Source organism: Tetrao urogallus, assembly GCF_951394365.1.
Source record: "Tetrao urogallus genome assembly, chromosome: Z".
In the NCBI taxonomy this organism is placed as follows: domain Eukaryota; kingdom Metazoa; phylum Chordata; class Aves; order Galliformes; family Phasianidae; genus Tetrao; species Tetrao urogallus.
Window position 1 is genome coordinate 75,411,506 of NC_136816.1, and position 18,424 is coordinate 75,429,929.

Here is an 18,424-nt window from a genome sequence, read left to right on the forward strand (position 1 = left end):
CTCCGTCTCTTTTATTTTTTGGTAATTTTTATTGCGTTTTGCATCTTGCTTTTTTTTTTTTTTTTTTTTTTTTTTTTTTTTTTTTTTCCCCCCTCTCCGGCTTGTTTGCTTGCTCCGTTCCTTCCCCGCCTTCCGGCGCTGCTTTGCGCGGAAGAAGGGAGAAAAGGGGAAAAAGTTGGAGCCGTGCGGCCGGAGTTGCGCTGCGGGCTGCTGGGGAACCTCCTGTTGCACAGCGATGCTCGGGCGGCACGCAGCCGCCTCCTCTCCTCCTCTCCCGTAGCTCTGAGTGGATGTGCCCGGCTCTCTGGAACCGCACCACCGCTTTTTGTTGTTGCTTTGCTGCCCCTCCATCTTTTTTCCCTCCCTTCTCTCCCCCCCTCTTTCCCCCTCCCCCCATATCCGGACCTCCCGACCCCACTGTGCTGCTTCCCGCGGGCTCGGGACCGGCTTTCTGATTGCGGTTGTTTCCATGTTTCTAGGTTTGTGTGATTTTGCTAAAATGCATCACCAACAGCGAATGGCTGCCTTAGGGACGGACAAAGAACTGAGTGATTTACTGGATTTCAGTGCGGTAAGAAACAACGGTGGAAATTAACAACAGCTGTAAAAAAAAAAAATAAAAAAAATAGCTTCTAGCTGATCTGTTAAACTAAAAAAAAAAAAAAAAAAAAAAAGGCAACCCAAACCCAGCCGAAGTGCGATCGGAGCGCATTGGGTAATTTTTAATCGGCAGCTTCAGCCACGGTAAATACCTTTCTGCTTAAAAAAAAAAAATCCAAACCCGAATTAGGCGTTTTTCTCGTCTGCGATGGGAAGCGCGACGGTGTGCGCGGCTGCTCGGAACGTCTCGGATGCCGAAAATGATTTCGACCGAGAAGAGACGCCCCAAATCGCGGAGCGTTCCTCCCCGCTGCCCGGCGCCGACCTCCGGCGCTCGACCGAGCGCTTCCCATCGCACGTCGCGGGGACTCATTGCTGCCTAATGAGATCCCGATATTCCGCTTTCGGTTCTTCCCCGGCTTCGGTATTTTCGGCACGTGGGAAGCGCGAGGAAAATCCGCGACTGCCTCCGCTGAAACTTTCTCCCCGGCACCTTTTCCCCGAGCTCGGGGGCTCCTGCCCGGCCCCGCGAGCCCCCCCCCCCCTCCCGGCCCTTCTTCCTTCCCCCACCGCCCGTCCCTCCCTTCCAGCTCTCGCCCCTTCCCGCAGGGGCCGCGGGTTGGCCGCGGGATGCGCGCGTGGCGCTGAGCTGAGCGCGGCTCCTCCCGGCCGGGGCTGCGGCCGCCGCTCCGCGCTGCGCTCCGGAGGAATGGCTTTGGGAAGTTGGGCCGGGAAGCGCAGCCTCAGGCAGCCCGGCAGCCCCCTCGTCGCTCGGTGCACTTTTTCCATTTGTTCCCTGGCTTTTTGCAGGCTCTGACTCAGGGAAGGTGCGTGTTACCCACCAGACACGTCGAGGAAGAGAGAAACCAATTAGGGTCGAAATAAATGCAAGCGAGAGAGAGGGTGAGAGAGAGAGGGAGAGGGAGCGGCGCGCTCAGACTGCGCTCCTCTTAGAGACGGAATGAGGATTTAGGGCAGGTGGCACTTTGCACGGTCATTATCTGGGCACACGGATGACAGGAGAACCCTAAAGCGGGCTGCGGATGGACGCTGCTACCTTTATGGCCAAGGTTTTGCCCAACAAACTTTTTTTCGCCTTCCTCAACCAGCGAGGATTGGGGGGAGCGATCCGGGCGCGGGGCTGCGCTGCGTTTCCCGGGGTGCTGCTGGGGGTGCGGAGCCGGGGGCTCCGTGTGGGGCTGTCCCCAGGGCTGGGCAGAGTTTGCAGCGGAGGAACTTTGGCTGACAGTGCTTTTCCCGTAGTAACGTCTCTGTGTTGCTTTTTTGTCGTTTTGTTTTGTTTTTTTTTTTTTGTTTTTTTTTTTTTAGATGTTTTCACCTCCCGTGAGCAGTGGCAAAAATGGACCAACTTCCTTGGCGAGTGGACATTTTACTGGCTCAAGTACGTACCCGCTTTGTTCAGCGCGCGGCTGCGATGCTCTGTTATTTATCCATAGGCATTACCTTTGTTGTGGTTGTGGTAATCTCTTCTGGGGCGCACATCCATTACGAACGGAGTGGAATTCTTCCTACTGTTACTCTTAGTATTATTATTGCTATTTCCACAAGGCGTTTTCGCAGCATTTGCACTGATTTATGATTTTTTTTTTTTAAATCCCTGCTGTGTGTCGTTGTTCAAGGTGAGGGTAGTTTAAGTTTTTTGTTATTATTTTTTTAATTTAGCCTCGAGGGCTTTTATACTTTTACACTTGACTTTATACTTGAGAAGCGAGAATCAAAGCATCTTGCAGGGGAATTAATTTGGTAAATAAGGAAGGCTGCCGGGATTAAATAATGAATGGAGCACGCAGCCCCGGCACTGAGCTCTCAAGGTGCGGCGGTGCTCCTCGCCATTGGAAAAGGGTGATTTTTTTTTTTTCTTGCTGAATGGAAAGATGGAAAGTAAGGCGTTTTCTTCCCAAATATCCGCCCGCTTCTGGCGAGCCCCTGACGCTGCCCGGGGTTTGTTTGTGCGTGCGGTTGTTTGGCTGCAGCCGGGCTCTGTGGGCAACTTCTGCCTTCTGTAAAGCAGGAGTCCTGCTGGATGACAAAAGAAATAGCGGAGTTGGTTGCGGCGGAACATATGTGTGCAATAATTGTCTGGCAAGTGTAGCTTTACGCAGAGGCTTTTAAACGCCTGAGGAATGAGAGGTAAAGCTAGCGAAGGCGCCGAGGCGCTGGGAATCTCCTGGCTGTACTGTGGAGCTGGGCGAGGTGCGGCAGCGCTCGGTTGCAGGACGCAGCCCCTGGCCCTGCCGGGAGCTGCAGGACGGCCGCACGGAGCGGCTCAGAGCCGGGTGGAGCGGAGCTGCTCTCATCAGACGGTGCGTTTGGATGAGACCCGCTGCAAGGCGCCCGTGGGTACCCAGATAGGAACACGTCACTGTGTGCAGCTCTGTGCCTGGCGTTGGCAGTTGGCGCTCAGTTAAAGGAACCTCTTCGGTGCGCTGCTCAGAACCGTTGTTAGGAGAGGCGCCGAGATGTTAATTAACTTTTTATTTACGAAGAAAGACTTTGAAATTTGACAGGAGTCTGCGGCGTGCGTTTGTAGGATGCTGCACCGAGTGCCGCCTGCAATTATTAAGGATTCGTTCTACGCGTTTTATTCTGCTCAGACTTGCAAAATACCATCCTTTATTTTTGCAGATTTGGTTCTGTTACGAGTGTAGTGATTTTGAGAATTACATTGTTAGGTCTGAGTAACTTTCCGAACGCGTTTTGCCTCATGTTACACAGGCTGAACGTTTTAATCCCATTTTTTTGTCACTCTCTGAATTTAAACGTAGTTTAAGTACCCGATTTAAGCAAATACATAATATTCCCTTTATTTGTTTCCGTTGGAGGGAAGCAAAAAGTATTTGTGCCAGACGAATCAATTTGCCATGCTTACGTAGGTAGCGGCCAGTGCAGCGACGACACTTGGTCTACCAGCAATTAACTGGGCAGCTCTATTGAATAAATGCACCGCAAACCTCATCTGGGAGGGCATTGCGATCAGAAATAACACAGCAGAGCGAATCTGAGCAGTGAGGGAAGCAGAGGGCTGCTGCTGCTTTGTTGTCTCTGAGCCTGAAAACATTCAGGTAACCTTGGCACATCCTTTAGCAGGTACAAATGATGTGTTAGGTGGGTAAGGTTAAGGTAGGGCCCATCCCGGGCAGCACCTGGGATCTCCCACAGCATCCTGCTGTGCGTGCGCACAAGCAGCCTGGTGGCACAGGGCGATGGCTCAGTACAGACACATTCTGTGCGTTGGCACACTGCTTGCACAAAGATGTGCAGCGCAGGGTACGCTCTCGGAAGGGAAGATCGGCTTGGATTTACTTCCCAGACCTCTGCTGCTTGGTGTGAGATGCGGAGAGGCGTAGCGAGCGAGCAGCGGTGTCCAAAAAGTTGTGAGAATGCACGTCTGCATGGGCGCTGGCTGCGGCCGCAGGGCTGTGTGCTGTGCTGGCAGCTGTCTGGGTGCACGGCTCACTGCTGGGAAGTGCTCTGACTGCCTCCTGCAGCGAGCAGAGCTTGGGAAATGCGGGGTTGCGTGCGGACACCCGGCAGCGTTCTGTGGAGCTGCGGGGAAGCTTTGAAGGGAGCTTCACAGTGCGTGCGTGCAGGTTGTTGTGCTGGATCTGTGTCCTGCTAACGCCGAGGTCCAGCAGCCGGCGTGCAGCGCGTCCTTCCTGCTGGGCTGATGCCCTCCTGCAGCCTCAGCTTCCCGTAGCGGGGAAGCTGCTGTTCCTCTGCCAACATCCACGGTTTGGTGCGAGGGGGAACCACGGGTGTCGTTCCTCTGCGTGGAGCTGAAACTTCTCTTATTAGAAAATAAAAAAAGGCCCCAAAGAAAAGTAATGCCAAGCAGCGAAGTGAAACTAAGTGTAGTTTAGGAAGCGTGGTAGTATTTCATGCTTAAAGTCATCCTGATGGCTTTTTTACACGTCTCGTATATGATGCTCTGTTGTGATTTGTAACGTGTGAATGGAAATAAAGTAAAGCCACGTTTCCTTTTAATCTTTAATTTCACAAATATGGCTTCTTACCATGTTGAGAAATGGTGAAGGCTGCGCGGGAGAAAGGAATGTAACCTGAGCCACAGCCGTGACATTCCCATGGAGCATTTTTCACATGAAAGGCTTTTGTCAACCCAGCAAAGGACCAGGAGTTTTCGTTTGATGTTTGCAGGTGTTCAGCAGAGAGCACTAAAACAATTCAGCCATGCTGGCTGAGGGACTCTGACCTGACCAGGGGAGCTGCTGAGGGCTGCACTGATTTTGGAGAAAGCTCCCCTGGAGTTAGCTCAGATTTATATGGCATTTGTTAAGCGATTTAATACCTGCGTCTTCAGCTGAGCAACGCTCGCACCATAGAAGGAAGCGAGGTTTGCTGTTTGTGTTGTTGTTGTTGTTGTTGTTAGGGCAGTTGCTAAAATAAAATGAACTTTCCTAAAATTTTCGGCATAGTTCGGCTTCCACGGTGCAGGCATCAGTCATGAGCTCAGTGTGTGCCACGCTTGTGATCGCTGAGCGCGGCCATCGCTGCTGCTGGATTTGCAGGGTGGGTTTCGAAGCAGATTTGCAGCAATTGCGGCGCTGGGAATTCGCTCGGTCTGTCACGTTTGGCATATTTCGGTTTTTGAACTGTTAATCAAAGCCCACATCTTCCCGATCGGGCTCAATTCTTGCCTCTGCTAAATTAAGTCTTGCATTTTACCTAAGTTTTGTAGCATCTGCTGTAGATGCCCACTCTGTGTGTGTTTGAGCGCTGCGTGGGGGGGAGCAGCATTAGAGTGCCCGAATTGGGCTGATGGGCCTCTCCTGCAGCACAGAAAATCCTTCCAGCACAGACACCGCTGCGCTCGGCTAAGTCAGTTTAAAGGATTTAAAGACTTGCTTTTAATTTCGCCATTAGTTTGATTAAGGCTTGTCCTGCATTAGAATAACAGCGATTACAAATTAATACACCCTAAATGAGGGAATCACAAATTCTGCTCGGTTTTGAAGTTGTTGGTTTTTTTTTGTTGTTTGTTTGTTTGCTTGTTTGTTTTTAAATAACTTTTTGTGTGCCTGTGAGCAAATGACAGGAAAATAGTGTAAGGAAGCAGCAGCATGGCATTTTTAGGGCTGTGGCTGCAGGGTAGGAGGCATCATTTCGCCATGATCAGTTGCTTATCAGAACTGATTCACTGTAACCTCCGTCTGGAGATGCAGTGTTTGGATATCGAGTGGCCAGCCTGGGCACACCTTGGAGTTATGCACGGGTCCGTGGTGCCAGCAGGAGCAGCGTGGCGGGATTTTTGGAAGAGTGCTTTTGTCTCACGGGTGGCGTTTTGGGATCGCAGTTAAAAATGAGAAAAGGAATTTTTAGCTTATGCATCGGTACTTTTTAACAAGGAAGGAGAAGCAGCACAGGGATGTAGTGATGGTGCTCGTGTGCGTGGCTGAAGGGTGGTTTGCTCAGTGCTGTACCAAAACCCCGACTGCGGCCCCACGGATGCTGCTCCTTCGGGATGTAGCTGGGGTACACAAAGACCAGCCATGCTTCCCACCCCCATGCCCTCTGATGATGATTAAGGAGAGGGATGCTCCCCGCCTCCCAGCTCCGATTGCTCAGGTTGCTCCCTGCAAGTGGGCAGGATGGGACCGCGCTGCAGGGCCGGCCTCACGCTGCCGTGCCAATGTGCAGGAGCTGAATCTTTGCTTACAGAGATGTTGTCCAGCTCTGCTGAGCCCGCTTGGAGGAGTTGAGCGCTGCAGGGGAGAAGTTCCTGCTGTTTGAGTCCCACCCGGGGCGCATCCCTCGGGAGCATCCCAGGGCACTCCCCAGCAGGCGGGTGACTTCCTTCTGAAGCTGGAGGTTAAGCTCTCACGTTGGCGACTGAAAAATGCAGAGAGAACTCCCTCTCCTTTCTGAGAAGTAGCCCTGGTTGATGGCAGAGGGCCTGAGCTGATGTCCACAAAAGGGCTGTGTGGGGCACGATCAGTGATAGGCAGCTCAGCCGTGCCTCCCGGCTGCTGCAGCTCTTTTAGAAATGCTTTTTGTCATCATCGCTGTATATCTACCTTGTCAGGGCTCCTGAATACATTTAATAATTCAGAAACACACACATTAGCTGTCTGAGAGGCTGTATGGCTCGGGGGCCAGATCCAGCCAAATGTCACCTGGAGGAGATGCTGGTGCGTGCCGCAGCCCAGGTCTGCAGTCACTGGTAGTGCTGGGAATGGTGCCGCGGGTAGGAGTTCTCCATGGGGGAGGTGTGTGTGGTGAATGGGGAGCTGGGGGCTGCCCAGGGCTCGGGGAGCTGTGCAGAGCTGGTGCGGTGTGCTCAGGAAGGGTGCAGAAAAGAGGGGCACTGGGCAGCGTGAGGTGAAGGTTGGCTTCTTCCCATGAGATCCGCGCTCTCTCCGCTCCCAGATCCACATTGATTCTTGTAGGCAAAAGCAGCTTCCATTGACCGAATTCCCAGGGAACATGAAATAGGCGTTAATAATGGTCAGCCTTTGTGGCTGCTGAGCACCAGGTTACACATTTTCGTCTTTAACCGCTTGCACTCATTTTTTGGCTACTGCGGAAGGAATGTGTAAGTTTTTAAAAATTAATATCATTTCCCTCCCCCCGTAATTCTACAATTGCCGAATTTAGAATCTCTTTTCATTTTGGGTTTACCTCCAGAAGGGTTTAAGCTCACTTGTTCTGGGATCGCAGGGCGCTGCCAGTGAACTGCCTGATGCTTTTTGACAAGATCAGCAAATACTTCTGCCCCACTGCTGTAACGAGGAGATCACTTAAATAACAGACGAGCAACCAAGTCACATAAACATATATAATAGAACTATGTAATGAAAGTTTATGCTGCTGATTGCTTGAATCTCTCTTAAATGCACAGAATCATGGAGCACTAAAAGCTGTCATATAAACAGTTTTGTTTCGAGTTTAAAATTATTCCCTTTTTTTTCTTTCATCTGCTATGATAAACAAAGCCATTCTGTAAGCTTTACAGATCAAACATTTACTTCTAATGGTAAACTACATTTTGTAGCTGGAAAGTTGTGTCAGGAGGGCCCGGAAGGGAGCAGAGCCGGTGGCCCTGGGGCTGTGGCCACAGTGCTTGGTGCCATGCTGTCACACAGATCCGTGCCCACGAGCCGGGGCAGCAGAGCTGTGACCGTTCAGTACAGAGCAGGGCTGGCGTCTCTCAGGCTTTGAAGACTTTGCTCCAAAATTCTCCCAGATAAATAGTGCTGGAGAGCTGGATGCAGTCAGAGCGTGGCTGGAAAATGGTAACAATTACATTTCCAGAAGTGGGAATAATTTTGGATGCTGTGAGTCTGATGCTGTCTATTATCCTGAAGCCTGTAAAGCTGTCTGCAGGCAGCCGGCAGAGTTCCTCTTGTCCCTCACAAGGCAAGAGGGATAAGGGCAGCTACGGCCCTTGAGTCATTTAATTTGATGACATTTACCCCATGCTGTTGTTGGCCAAGTAGAAGTCACCACCAGGCTTCCTGATCTGCCGTCCTGTGGCCGGTGCTGCCTGTGTGGCCGAGGGGTCTGTTCAGCTGTCCCATGGAGGACACTGAGTGGGATCCAACGGGATCTGGCCCGTTGGTGCTGCCCAGAGCTTCCCAAACTCGCGTGATGGCCCTGCCTGTGGACAAGCCTGGGTCTGATGCTTTTGCCCGGATCCCTGCTTGGGTCTGGGTCCGTTACCCGAAGCCATGCCCACGTGAGGAGAAGCAGCCGAGCTGCAGACTAGTGTTGGCATGCTGCTCTTTGAGCCAGGTGTGGGGAGAGGTGGCTTTAGCACCCGGATCCTGAGGTGGGGAGGAAGCACCTCCTGCACGGTGCGATGCGGCTGCTGAGGCACTGCGCTGCTGCGTCGGTCAGGCTGGGGTATTTCAGGACAGCTGTTGGGAGTGCTGATGATCCCGAGCTGCGACCCATTGTCGTCTGTCTGGGTGTCGATCTGTTTTGGAAACAGCACTTCACAGGCACTGCTGTATTTCTGGAGCACGCTGGTGAAATTTGCCTAATCCCCCTGGAGCTGGTTTGTCCAATACAGACATTTTCTTTCCACCTGGTGGAAGGGTCTCCGGGTGCTTCTGCCCCTGTGCATGGAGAGGCTCTGCCTGTGGGCTCTCACTGATGTTGTGGATCCTTTCAGGGCCGCGGGCTGTTTCTAAGGGTTTCGGTAAAGTTTACTTTAAAAAAACAAAACAGAATGCAAAACCCTTTCATAGTTTACATTCATTGCGAAGCGGTCTGGATGTTCACTGGGATAATTTTAAGGGTCCAGAAATCTGGGGGGTGGGGTGGGGGATGGAAAATAAGGAAATCACTGACTTAATTCATGTGTGTAGTCCATAGGAGGACAGGGATTTAGTTCTCAGTGAGTTCTTCTTGCTGTGTAGCATACAAAAATCCGACCCCTGTGTAAATCCCAGTGCTGGTTTTCCTGAATAAAAGCCTGTCTTGTTCCTAAGGATTTGGGCTCGTCAGATTAACGCGACGCGGTGCACTCTTCCCTCTGACTGTACATTTAAATATGATGAACCTATTTGATAAATAACCCGTACAAAGGTTTTGTTGTATTAAAAACAGCTAAATACGACTCCTGATCGAATATCAGCACTGTAATTGAATCTCAGGGGTTCTGGTGCTGTTCATAAAGCATTTGAGTTGTTCTGTGCTTCGTGACGTCAGCCAAAAGCCTGATTGAATTATGTCCTGCATTGTGGGAGCACCTGCCAGTGCCACTAGACTGAAGGGGCTGTCAGCATTTCCATTACAAACCTCTCTGATAAGTTGGGGACTTGGCTCTGGGCACGGCGCTGGGCTGAATGCGGCCGTGGGAGCCTTCAGCCTGGCAGCAAACACAACAAAACCGCAGTGCTCCTCCCTGCTCTGCTGTGTGCTCGCGGGGTGCAGCTCCCGAGGTCTGGCGGGCTGAAGTGCTGCCGTGTTGCATTGTTTCTGGCTCTTCCTAGGTCTGTGTCTGTAATTACTGGGGCTGTGCGCCGTGTTGACCCTGACAGTCGCAGCAGGTGCTTGGTGCCCTGGTGCTGCTCTGGGGATAAGCACTCCTTATTCTTAACCCTGAGCTCCATTCGGCTTCATAACTGATTTCATGCAGCGGATGTTTGGGGAGAAGGGCGGCAGCGAGGTAGTTTGAGTGGTTGGAGCAAGTGGCATCTGTTGCTGGTTGGTTTCTGACCTGTGAGAGCAGCCTGCCCTTTGCCCTCCCTGCTAATCCAGCATGACCTCCAGGGCTGCAGAACCTCTGGCAGACCACTTCATGTAGCATAGCATGGATCCCATCCACCTGAAACTCAGAGCATGCTGGTGCAGCCTTCGCAGTGCCGTGGAGCCGAGGCTGTGAGCGCTCCATGCAGCGCTGCACCAAATCCACTTGTTCGACTGCATCTGACTTCAAAACGTTGTTTGGTTTTTCAGACCCGGGGTGCTTTTTCCATGCCATCTGTTTGTGGCTGAGATGTGAAGGGGCAGCGGGAGCAAGGATTTGCAGAATGCTTTTTCCTGATTTTTTCTGCGCTGCGTGATTTCGGGTGTGCCATTCCTGTCCGGCACGTTGTTTGTCATCCTGCTTGCACAGCATGGGTGCAGGTTTGCTGCTCAGCCCTCTGCTCTTGTTTTTTTGGATCACTTTTGCTCTTTTCCCTCGTTTGGGCCCTCCTTAGCCACCTTTATGGCATAGTATCTTGCTTGATACCGTCCTTCAGTATTGTGTGTGAAGTCATGATTAGAGACGTGATTGTTATTCTTCAGGATCGGAGTTGTTAGCAAATGCTTTTCTTAACTTCTGCTTTCTGCATGGAATGGCTTTGTTGGCTTAATATTCTTCGGAAAGATTTACTTACATAGGAAGAATTTACTTACTGTGCCTTCTTGTAAAAACAAGGAAAACTCATGTTTCTGAAATTAGATATTTTATAAACATCAGGAATCAGAACACTTAATTTATGAGCTTGCTTATTAACTAATGGAGATTGTCTTTCCCCTTCTCCTAGTTTTCTCTTTTTATCTGCTTTTTAACCCAGTCAGCTAATTGGCTCTGGTGGCAGTGCAGTGGTGAAGGTGCTTTGGATTCGTGCTCGTGGCGAGGTTTGGTTCAGTGCTTTGGGCAGTACTGATGCTCCTTGGCATCTGCCTCCCTGCAACTGCAGCGTCCGTGATGCTGCAGATACGCTGGTACCCAGCTAGGGGTTAGCGGGGCAGGGTCATGGATCAGCAGACAGCAAACACCTGGCCTGGGGCAGAGCTCAGGTTATTGCAGCAGGACGGGGTCAGCACCGCTGTCACCTCACCTCCCTGTGCAGCCCAGTGCCCAGATGTGTGGCATTTTGTCGTCTGTCTTTCTTCCTTGTTGCTGGCTTGCTTCTAATCTTTCCTCGGACTCGTGAATGCGAGCTCTGTAGGACAGGAAAAGCGCTGCAGTTCATTAAACCTTCATTATCTGAGCACTGTAGGGCAAGATTTAGTCTTCTTGCAGCACAAATCCAGAATAGAGAGCTCTTCCATTGCGCTTTTGAGCGTGAAATGGGTCGTCAGGGGAACACTTCTCCAAACGTGAAGATTCTCCAAAGTCCAGAACATGAACTCTGTTGGGCCACGTCGTGGTGTGGCTCTGTCTGGACAGCCACTGGAGCCTGTGTTCCCACATCCTCCCCTTTTGTCCCAGCGTTTCCCTGCTTACGGCTCGGACGAAGTGATCTATTTCCAGTTTGGAAGTGAAGACATGGGAGCGGAGGAAGGAATTGATATCGCTGTAATCTGAGCCTTAACTGGAAAACGAGGTGACAGCCCTGTCTGTGGCAGGGAGATTTGATCTAGATGATCATCAGGGTCCTTTCCAACTTAAGCCTTTCTGCGAGTCTGTGATTCTGTGATTAGTGTTTGCATTACAGTGCCCACATTATCTCAGCATTAGGAGAGGGCAGCATTCGTTGTACCAAGAATACGACATTTTAACCTTTGGGAAATTCGGATCTGGGTTTTAACGCATTCTTAAATGTAAAAAATCTTCCCCCTCATTTCCATTGGGCAAAATTGAGATGTGTTGGAAAACAGGGCAGCATCTAATGCCATGCGTAATGGAGAATTGTTATTTTCTTAATCCAAAATGGAAAGAGCTTAAATAGAAAGTGTGGGATTATAAAAGAAGCAGCTTTATTCTCTTTAATATAAAGTTGTTTTTTCCTATTCAGCTCAGTTCTATCCCCGCGGCTGGAAAAAATAAACTTTGTGTGGCCTCTTTAAGGTGCTGGCTTAGGGTGGATGACTGCTGCAAGCACTCTCCATCATGGCTAAGGAGAGCTTGGTGGCCGTACACCTGCTGTGTAGACGGCTGGGCTTGAATGAGATGGAACCGAAGATCGCCTGGGTCTGTTTGAATCCTTATTTTTTTGGTTGGTTGTTTTTTTTTTTTTTAACATAAAATCCTTTGCTCCGAAGCATCGAGAGCCCGCATCACATAGACTGGAAAGCTGCACTGTCCTACTTGATTGCTTGTGTATTTATTGTATTTATTAAAGATGCCACCGCATTTGTGCTGTGTGCTCTGGAGGGCTGAGGGCCCCAGTTGCACTGGATGCATTTCCTAAGGATGGGGCTGAGGTGGGAGCTCCTCGGAGTGCAGCTCTGGGGAGGTGTCCCTGCGCTGCCGTTTCATCTGTTCTGTCCGCATGTCCTTCGAGTTGTCTCCCCTCCCTGTGAGGCCGTTCCCAGTGGCAGGCCATGGGTGTGCATCCCCATTAGAAGCATCTTTTGATTTTATTCCAGCTCGGTGACTAATAGCAGCAGCTTCCAAATTGTCGTTCCAAGACTTTTGATTCAGTCCAAGTTTTGCCTTAAAGTGGGTTTGCTTACATACGAGAGCTGTTCTGCTCTCCCGCATTCATTGTAGCGATTTCAAATTATTTTCAGGCTGAAAAGGGTTTTGATCTTTTTCTAATTTAATCAGTTTCCCGAGAGGACTTCAAGGAGGAGCATCTTTTGTAGCGATTGGTGGAACTGGGAAAGTTCCTTACAGCACATGGCCAGAACTGCTGGCTGCTGCTGCCTGAGCTCTGAGCTCTGCTGGAAAGGCTTTTCTGGGGGTCGTGTTCACAGCTCTTGAGTCGGACCCCCTCTGAAATCCAGCGCGTGTTGCACTTCTTATCAGAAGCAGCTAATCAGTGAATGTGAGAAAGTTGAAACAAACGATGGGGGAACGTGATCTAGCCACAGTGTCTTGGTAACCTCCCCTCTCTTTTGGGTAATGGGGACATAATAGATAGCGTGCGGAAGGAAGGGGTGGGGGATTTATGTAACCTGCCGGCTCCACAACTGGGATAACTCAGCGTGATTCTGCCAGCACCCCTGGAGCTCTGCCGTGTTATCCCAGCGTTCTGGGAATCTCATAGGCTGCAGTCTGAAATATCTCCACTTTGGCTGGGGAGCATCCTTGCTTTCTGGGAGGAAGACATGCCAGCTCTTTCCTCGCGAAGATACCGCCCCGTCCTCATCCTGTTCATCTTTCATTGTGAAATTAAAGTACGCATTTCCTGGTTGCTTATTTGGCTGAAGCCTCCTTCAAGAGCACATTCAATAATTTGTCTTATTCATCTCCTCATCATGCTCATGGTTATGTTACATTCACCTACAGTAAGGATTCAGTGAGAGAGGAAGAATGAATATGGATGAATCAATGAGTGCAAGTGCTGTAAGTGATTTTTAGAGCTGCTCGTATTCAGTTTGACAGTCTCAGATGGAAGACTGTCAAGATCAGGCCCATGTTTTGAATCGTCAAGTGCACTTTATGTGCTTCTCCCCCTGAGCTGGAACCCAGTCTTTGGGATGTTGAAAGCAGTGGGAATTTTCCTGCTGACTTCTGTGTGAGAGGGGCTCTTTGTCTGCCGTGCTCTGCGGATTTGTACATTTCATTGCCCTACACACTCATGATCATGAAGAAGATGGGCACGGGAGCGGAAAGGCGTGATCCAAACTGGTGGGCCTGGAAAAGGAGAGCTCGGTTTATTTGTTTGCTCTTTTAGGCTTGCCCAGGAGAATTATTTTATTAGGTGCTCTGCTGTAGATGTTGCTGTTTGTTGGGACAGGAGCGACCTGTAGATAAGTTGTTTCCTGTCAGTGTTTTGAAGTGATGTAAAAGCATTATTTCTCCACCGGCTTCACGTTAGTTTGTAAAGAAAGCTTCCCTTTAAGAAAAAAAAAGCCAACGCTGCCACTCTTATAGCTGGTGTATGCTTTGTGTTTCCTTGTCCTACTGTTTGGGTTACAAACATATTTAAAAAAATATATTCACATACACAACATTATTATGATTCGGCTTAAGCATCTGTGGTTATAAGTGCACTTCATTTCACCTAATTAAGTTATTTAGTCATTTACACATTAGCAATGTACTACATATTCCACTTTTACAGGAACTTATTTTAATTATACCCACAGTTCTGTTCTGCTCCATTATAGCCATAGATCAAGCTGAATAATAACCATTCTAAAAGCCATATGCTAAAAGAGATTATAGGTCATTAAGGCCAAATTAAGGTAACATTTCTGATGGTCGCAAACAGAAGTCTAACCAACAATTATCTTCTTTCAGGTCCGTAGATGCAGTCCTCTTTAGCTTTTAAGATGACAGCAAGAGGACAATCTCTGATTCCTAATTGTTGGCGTTGGTTTCAGAGGTTGTAATTTCTGAAATTAATAAGGTTTGCAAAGGCATAACAATGTTTGTTTGTTTTTGTCTCATCCTGGTGGTTGCCAGAGGGCCCCCACGTAGCCTTGGTCCTACCAGCGTCCAGCTCCGGTGCGCTGCCTCTCCGCGGAGCTCCGCTCAGCCGCTTCCCCTGGCTGCACCGAGCCTCAAAGCTCATTTTCACTGGTGTTGGGTTCTACAGCTTTGGGCTTAACTGTCTTCTGCTGAATAGAGCTGAATCTAATTGTCTCAAGATTAATTTTGGCTCGGAGCTTGCACCTAAGAAGCTTACCAGTAATTCCCTTTTGACTGAGCCTCGGTGGTATTTTTCCCTGGAAAGAGCTGAGCTGGAGACAAACTTCCCGTGGGGAGGGACCTGGTGGCATGTCTGCTGTGCAGGTCAAGGTCTTCTGCTTGTCCCTAGGGCTTGAAGTTAACTCCCTATGCAATAGAGCTTCTCTGTCTGCTCTGTAGTCGTCAGCAGATGTTTCGATGCGGGCAGAATTAGTCTCCCCATTGAGTGGGGTACCTATTCCCGTTGCGCCAAGAAAGCCTGAGGACGTGATTCAGAGCGAGCAGGGCTCCTCTGGTTGGAGATGGCCATCCTGTGGGGCGGGGAGGGCTCTGTGGGGGCTTTGGGGACCCAAGCAGGACTGGGGCGGCTGGGGGCTGTGGTCAGATGGACTCCTGCAGCCCCAGGGGTTGTGTGCTGGTGTCAGAGAGGGAGGAAAACGTGTATTTCCTGGGAAGAAGTGCAGATTCTGAACCAGAACAATTTCTTTGCTTGAGGACAACACTTCGCAATGAATTCAAAGCCGTTCTTGCCTACGCGTTATCTCCTTTCTTCTCTCGGGAGCGTTTCAGCAGATTATTTACAATGTCCTTAGTGGACAAAACCAAGTGTTGCATACATGTTTGTGTTTCTATCTCCAGAGTGTTAGCGGTGGTCACGCTGATGGTGTGTGGTTGGTGCTTGGTTCAAACCAAACTCCGGTAGGAGGGCTGGAAGGGAATTGTGCTCTTTTACATGCCGTTGCATACCGTCCCCTTGTGTTCTGTGTTTTCCATGTGAGCTGTCAGGTACTGTAGCGTAAGATCCATGAACAGCTGGGATTCCTATTGCGTCTCACAAGTGACAGCACAAAAAAAGTACGCTTCCTTAACTGATGGATTTCTTAAAAAGGAGTAAGCCCGCATTCTTGAGCCGTTCCCCTTCAGGTAGCAGGTTGGCCACTCACACTTCACCATCCCGCGGTCTTTGGTTGCCAGCCATTGATCTTTATCTTGAGAGACTTGGGTTGCGGAGTATTTCTTTTGTGTTTGCAGACACAGGGCTATGCATCAGTGCCATTTATTAGCGTGTCTAAAAGGAAGCCGGTCCTGGAAGGGAGGTTTAGGATTAGCAGGTCCAGGTGCCTGGTGCTGCTTGGGCTGCCTTACTCTCATCTTAAAATGTGTGGGGTTTTTGATCCAAAAGTTGTCTTGGAATAGCATTCCAGCATCTCAGCCCTGATGGCCAGAAGTCTTATTGTAGTGTTTTGACAAAATCTCATCGTGGCCAGTATACATTCGCTGGTGCCTGTTCCAGCACTTTGATGGCGTGTTCCATCTCCATCTGTCCCCTCCCAGCGAGCCGTGCAGGAACGTGCCTTGTGGGTGGGCTCTGTGCGGGTGGGCATGGGTGCTGGGATCTGGGTATGGAGGCAGCCGCGGGCTCCTGGAGGTAAGAAGGGGTGAACGGCGGGTTTCCATGCTTTGAAAGGAAACAGTTGGGGGCTGGTGTGCCATGCGTTCCTGCTTATATTCTCTCGAAGCTCTGGGTTCTACACTTTTTTGGGTGAGGAAAACCCTCCCGTGCAGCTTGTGAATGAAATGCTTCTGCTTTCCCTTAGGTTGTAGCAGAAGGGTGGAGCACCTTTGTGCAGATTCCTAGTGCGCATACACACCACGTGCGTGTGTGCAGCAGGTTTCTGCTGCTTGTTTTCAGGAGCTTGTTGCTAAAGTAAGCTAACTTGTTTGCCTAACCTGCAGGCTTGTGGGGCTGTAAGGGAGCCCTAACTGCAGACACCAGAACTCGTTTTGTTATTACAGCTGAAACAGGTGAGTCCTGCCTCCTGGTTGGGGCTGCCATGCCGACCCGCTGCAGCCGCGCTCCCCGCAGCACGCGGTGCTGGGCTACGAGTCAGCGCTCTGCGCTGCAGGGTGCGAGCGGTGGCGTAAGCAGCTCTGCTGCTGTTAAACCCTCTTTACTGCTCAGGGTCAAGATGTAATCTGCACGGGATTTTTCTTAAACTCTCGTCCAAATCCGAAGGATTCCTACTCGAGGAAAGGCCCCGCTGGCTTTGCTAGGAGGAGGGATCGCTCCGTTTGCCGCGTGCTGTCAGCCTGGCTTCTCCTTGTGCGCAGTGGCTTGCATTGGCTGTAGCCTTACTGAAGTCAGTGGATTCCTGCCAGACTCATGCAACTGAAAAACTTTTCTGCATTTTGTCACGGAAGCCGATAAGCAGCACGACGGAATCATAAGCGTACACAATGTGCAAAGTCAAACTATATTTAAAGTGCCTTATTCGCAGAGGAACACCTCTAACCTTTCAATATGTGAATAAGATGTCAACCTAGTTCTGGAGCTCCACCAGGTTTTGACATGATAATGCATTTGCAGTCACTTACAGGCTTGCATTGGTGAAGTGCAATAGTTTGCCTGTGTTTATTTAAATAGTGCAAACTTTGAATGTTATCACCTTTTTATTTAAGAGCAGAGAGACTCTGAGGATGACATCACCAGAGCATCATGCCTAGACGGCTGCATGGTGAGGAGGAAAGTATTTTAAGGTGTTCCCTGCTTCTTTCCTCCTTTTTGAAACCGAATCTCAGTACCTCTGAAATGAGGATGATTTTTTTCCCCTCATAGAATCATAGAATCACCAAGGTTGGAAAAGACCTAAAAGATCATCCAGTCCAACCGTTCGCCTATTCCCAACAGCTCCCTCTAAACCATGTCCCTCAACACAACATCGCTCGAACTGAAATGTCTGTATCTGTGCCTTACATTTACAGTTAAAGCTTTCCTTGCTGTGTAATTAGTCATCCGAGCAAGCGATCAGAATTCCACACGATGTTATCTGTGAGTTGGGAGAAGATGAATTTCGTTGCTGAAAACCTGGCTGTTGATTCAGCCATCTGAAAGGAAGGTGGGATAAAGGTGATTAAAACCGCTTTTGATTTGCCATCCTAAATAACGAGTGGTTTTTGGTCACTGGAACGAGCAGGGGAATTGGTGCTGGGAAGTGTACATTTTAATTTGAAATTTCAGGAGGACTCCATGGCAACTGTGATATGAAAGGAGCGGGGTCTTTCATGAGTCCTTTGGTCTTTGGGTAATCAGGCTTCGTTTGCTTGTTTGTTTTCCGGGGCCGACGTGTGTAAGTTATTTGGAAATAGGAATTTTGTGCTGAGAGAGTCTTCAGTTCATGAGCAGCACGGCGCTCATTTTCGTGGAAATAAGAACTCTGTGCAGAGATAGTTTTGTAAGCCAGAGGTTAAAAGATGGGAACGGTACAAAAAAAAAAAAAAAAAAAAAAAATTAATGTAGCGGTAATTAAGAACACAGGCAATTGTGGAAATGTGTTTTCTCTACAGGATCAAAAGCAGCTGTGGTATGGAGTGGTATGGAAATGATGTTAGCGGCGATAGCGGATAAAAGCGGTGTTTTTTCAGGATTTTGCTTTCCATCCCAGCCATTTTAGCGCCGAGTTGCGAGCGCTCGTTGCAGGTACGAATACAGGGAACTTCTCCAGTCGTTTGCTCGTCGCACAGGTTGATATCTAACGAGAAATATCACTGATGGAAAACCAGAAAGACTAAATAGATATATTTGGTCTCACAGGCAGTCCATTAATTTGCCCAAATTAAATATTATCTTTAAATATTGAAAGGTTAAATGTACACTGATAATGGATTTAGACAGCCATTAAGTCATAATTGCTCTCTAATGTAGTTAGCAAAAGACATTATTTGATATAACTTATTGAAAAGGGACTAAAAGCACTAGGATTTTTTTTCACTTGCCCTTTTTCATATAAACGTCCAAGATTAAATCCCATTTTCATTTAAGGCTGT

At 49.4% G+C, this 18,424-nt stretch overlaps 1 protein-coding gene across 1 annotated transcript in view; it reads left to right on the forward strand.

Moving 5' to 3' along the window:
• Nucleotides 1–469: 469 nt before the first annotated feature.
• TCF4 (transcription factor 4) overlaps nt 470–18,424 on the forward strand; it is a gene marked incomplete at both ends in the record, with an annotated part of 105,935 nt that continues 87,980 nt past the window's right edge. Inside the window, 2 exons of the mRNA XM_079548340.1 lie at nt 470–571; nt 1,930–2,002. Coding sequence (XP_079404466.1) covers nt 470–571; nt 1,930–2,002 — 175 coding nt within the window. The remainder of the gene's footprint in view (nt 572–1,929; nt 2,003–18,424) is intronic.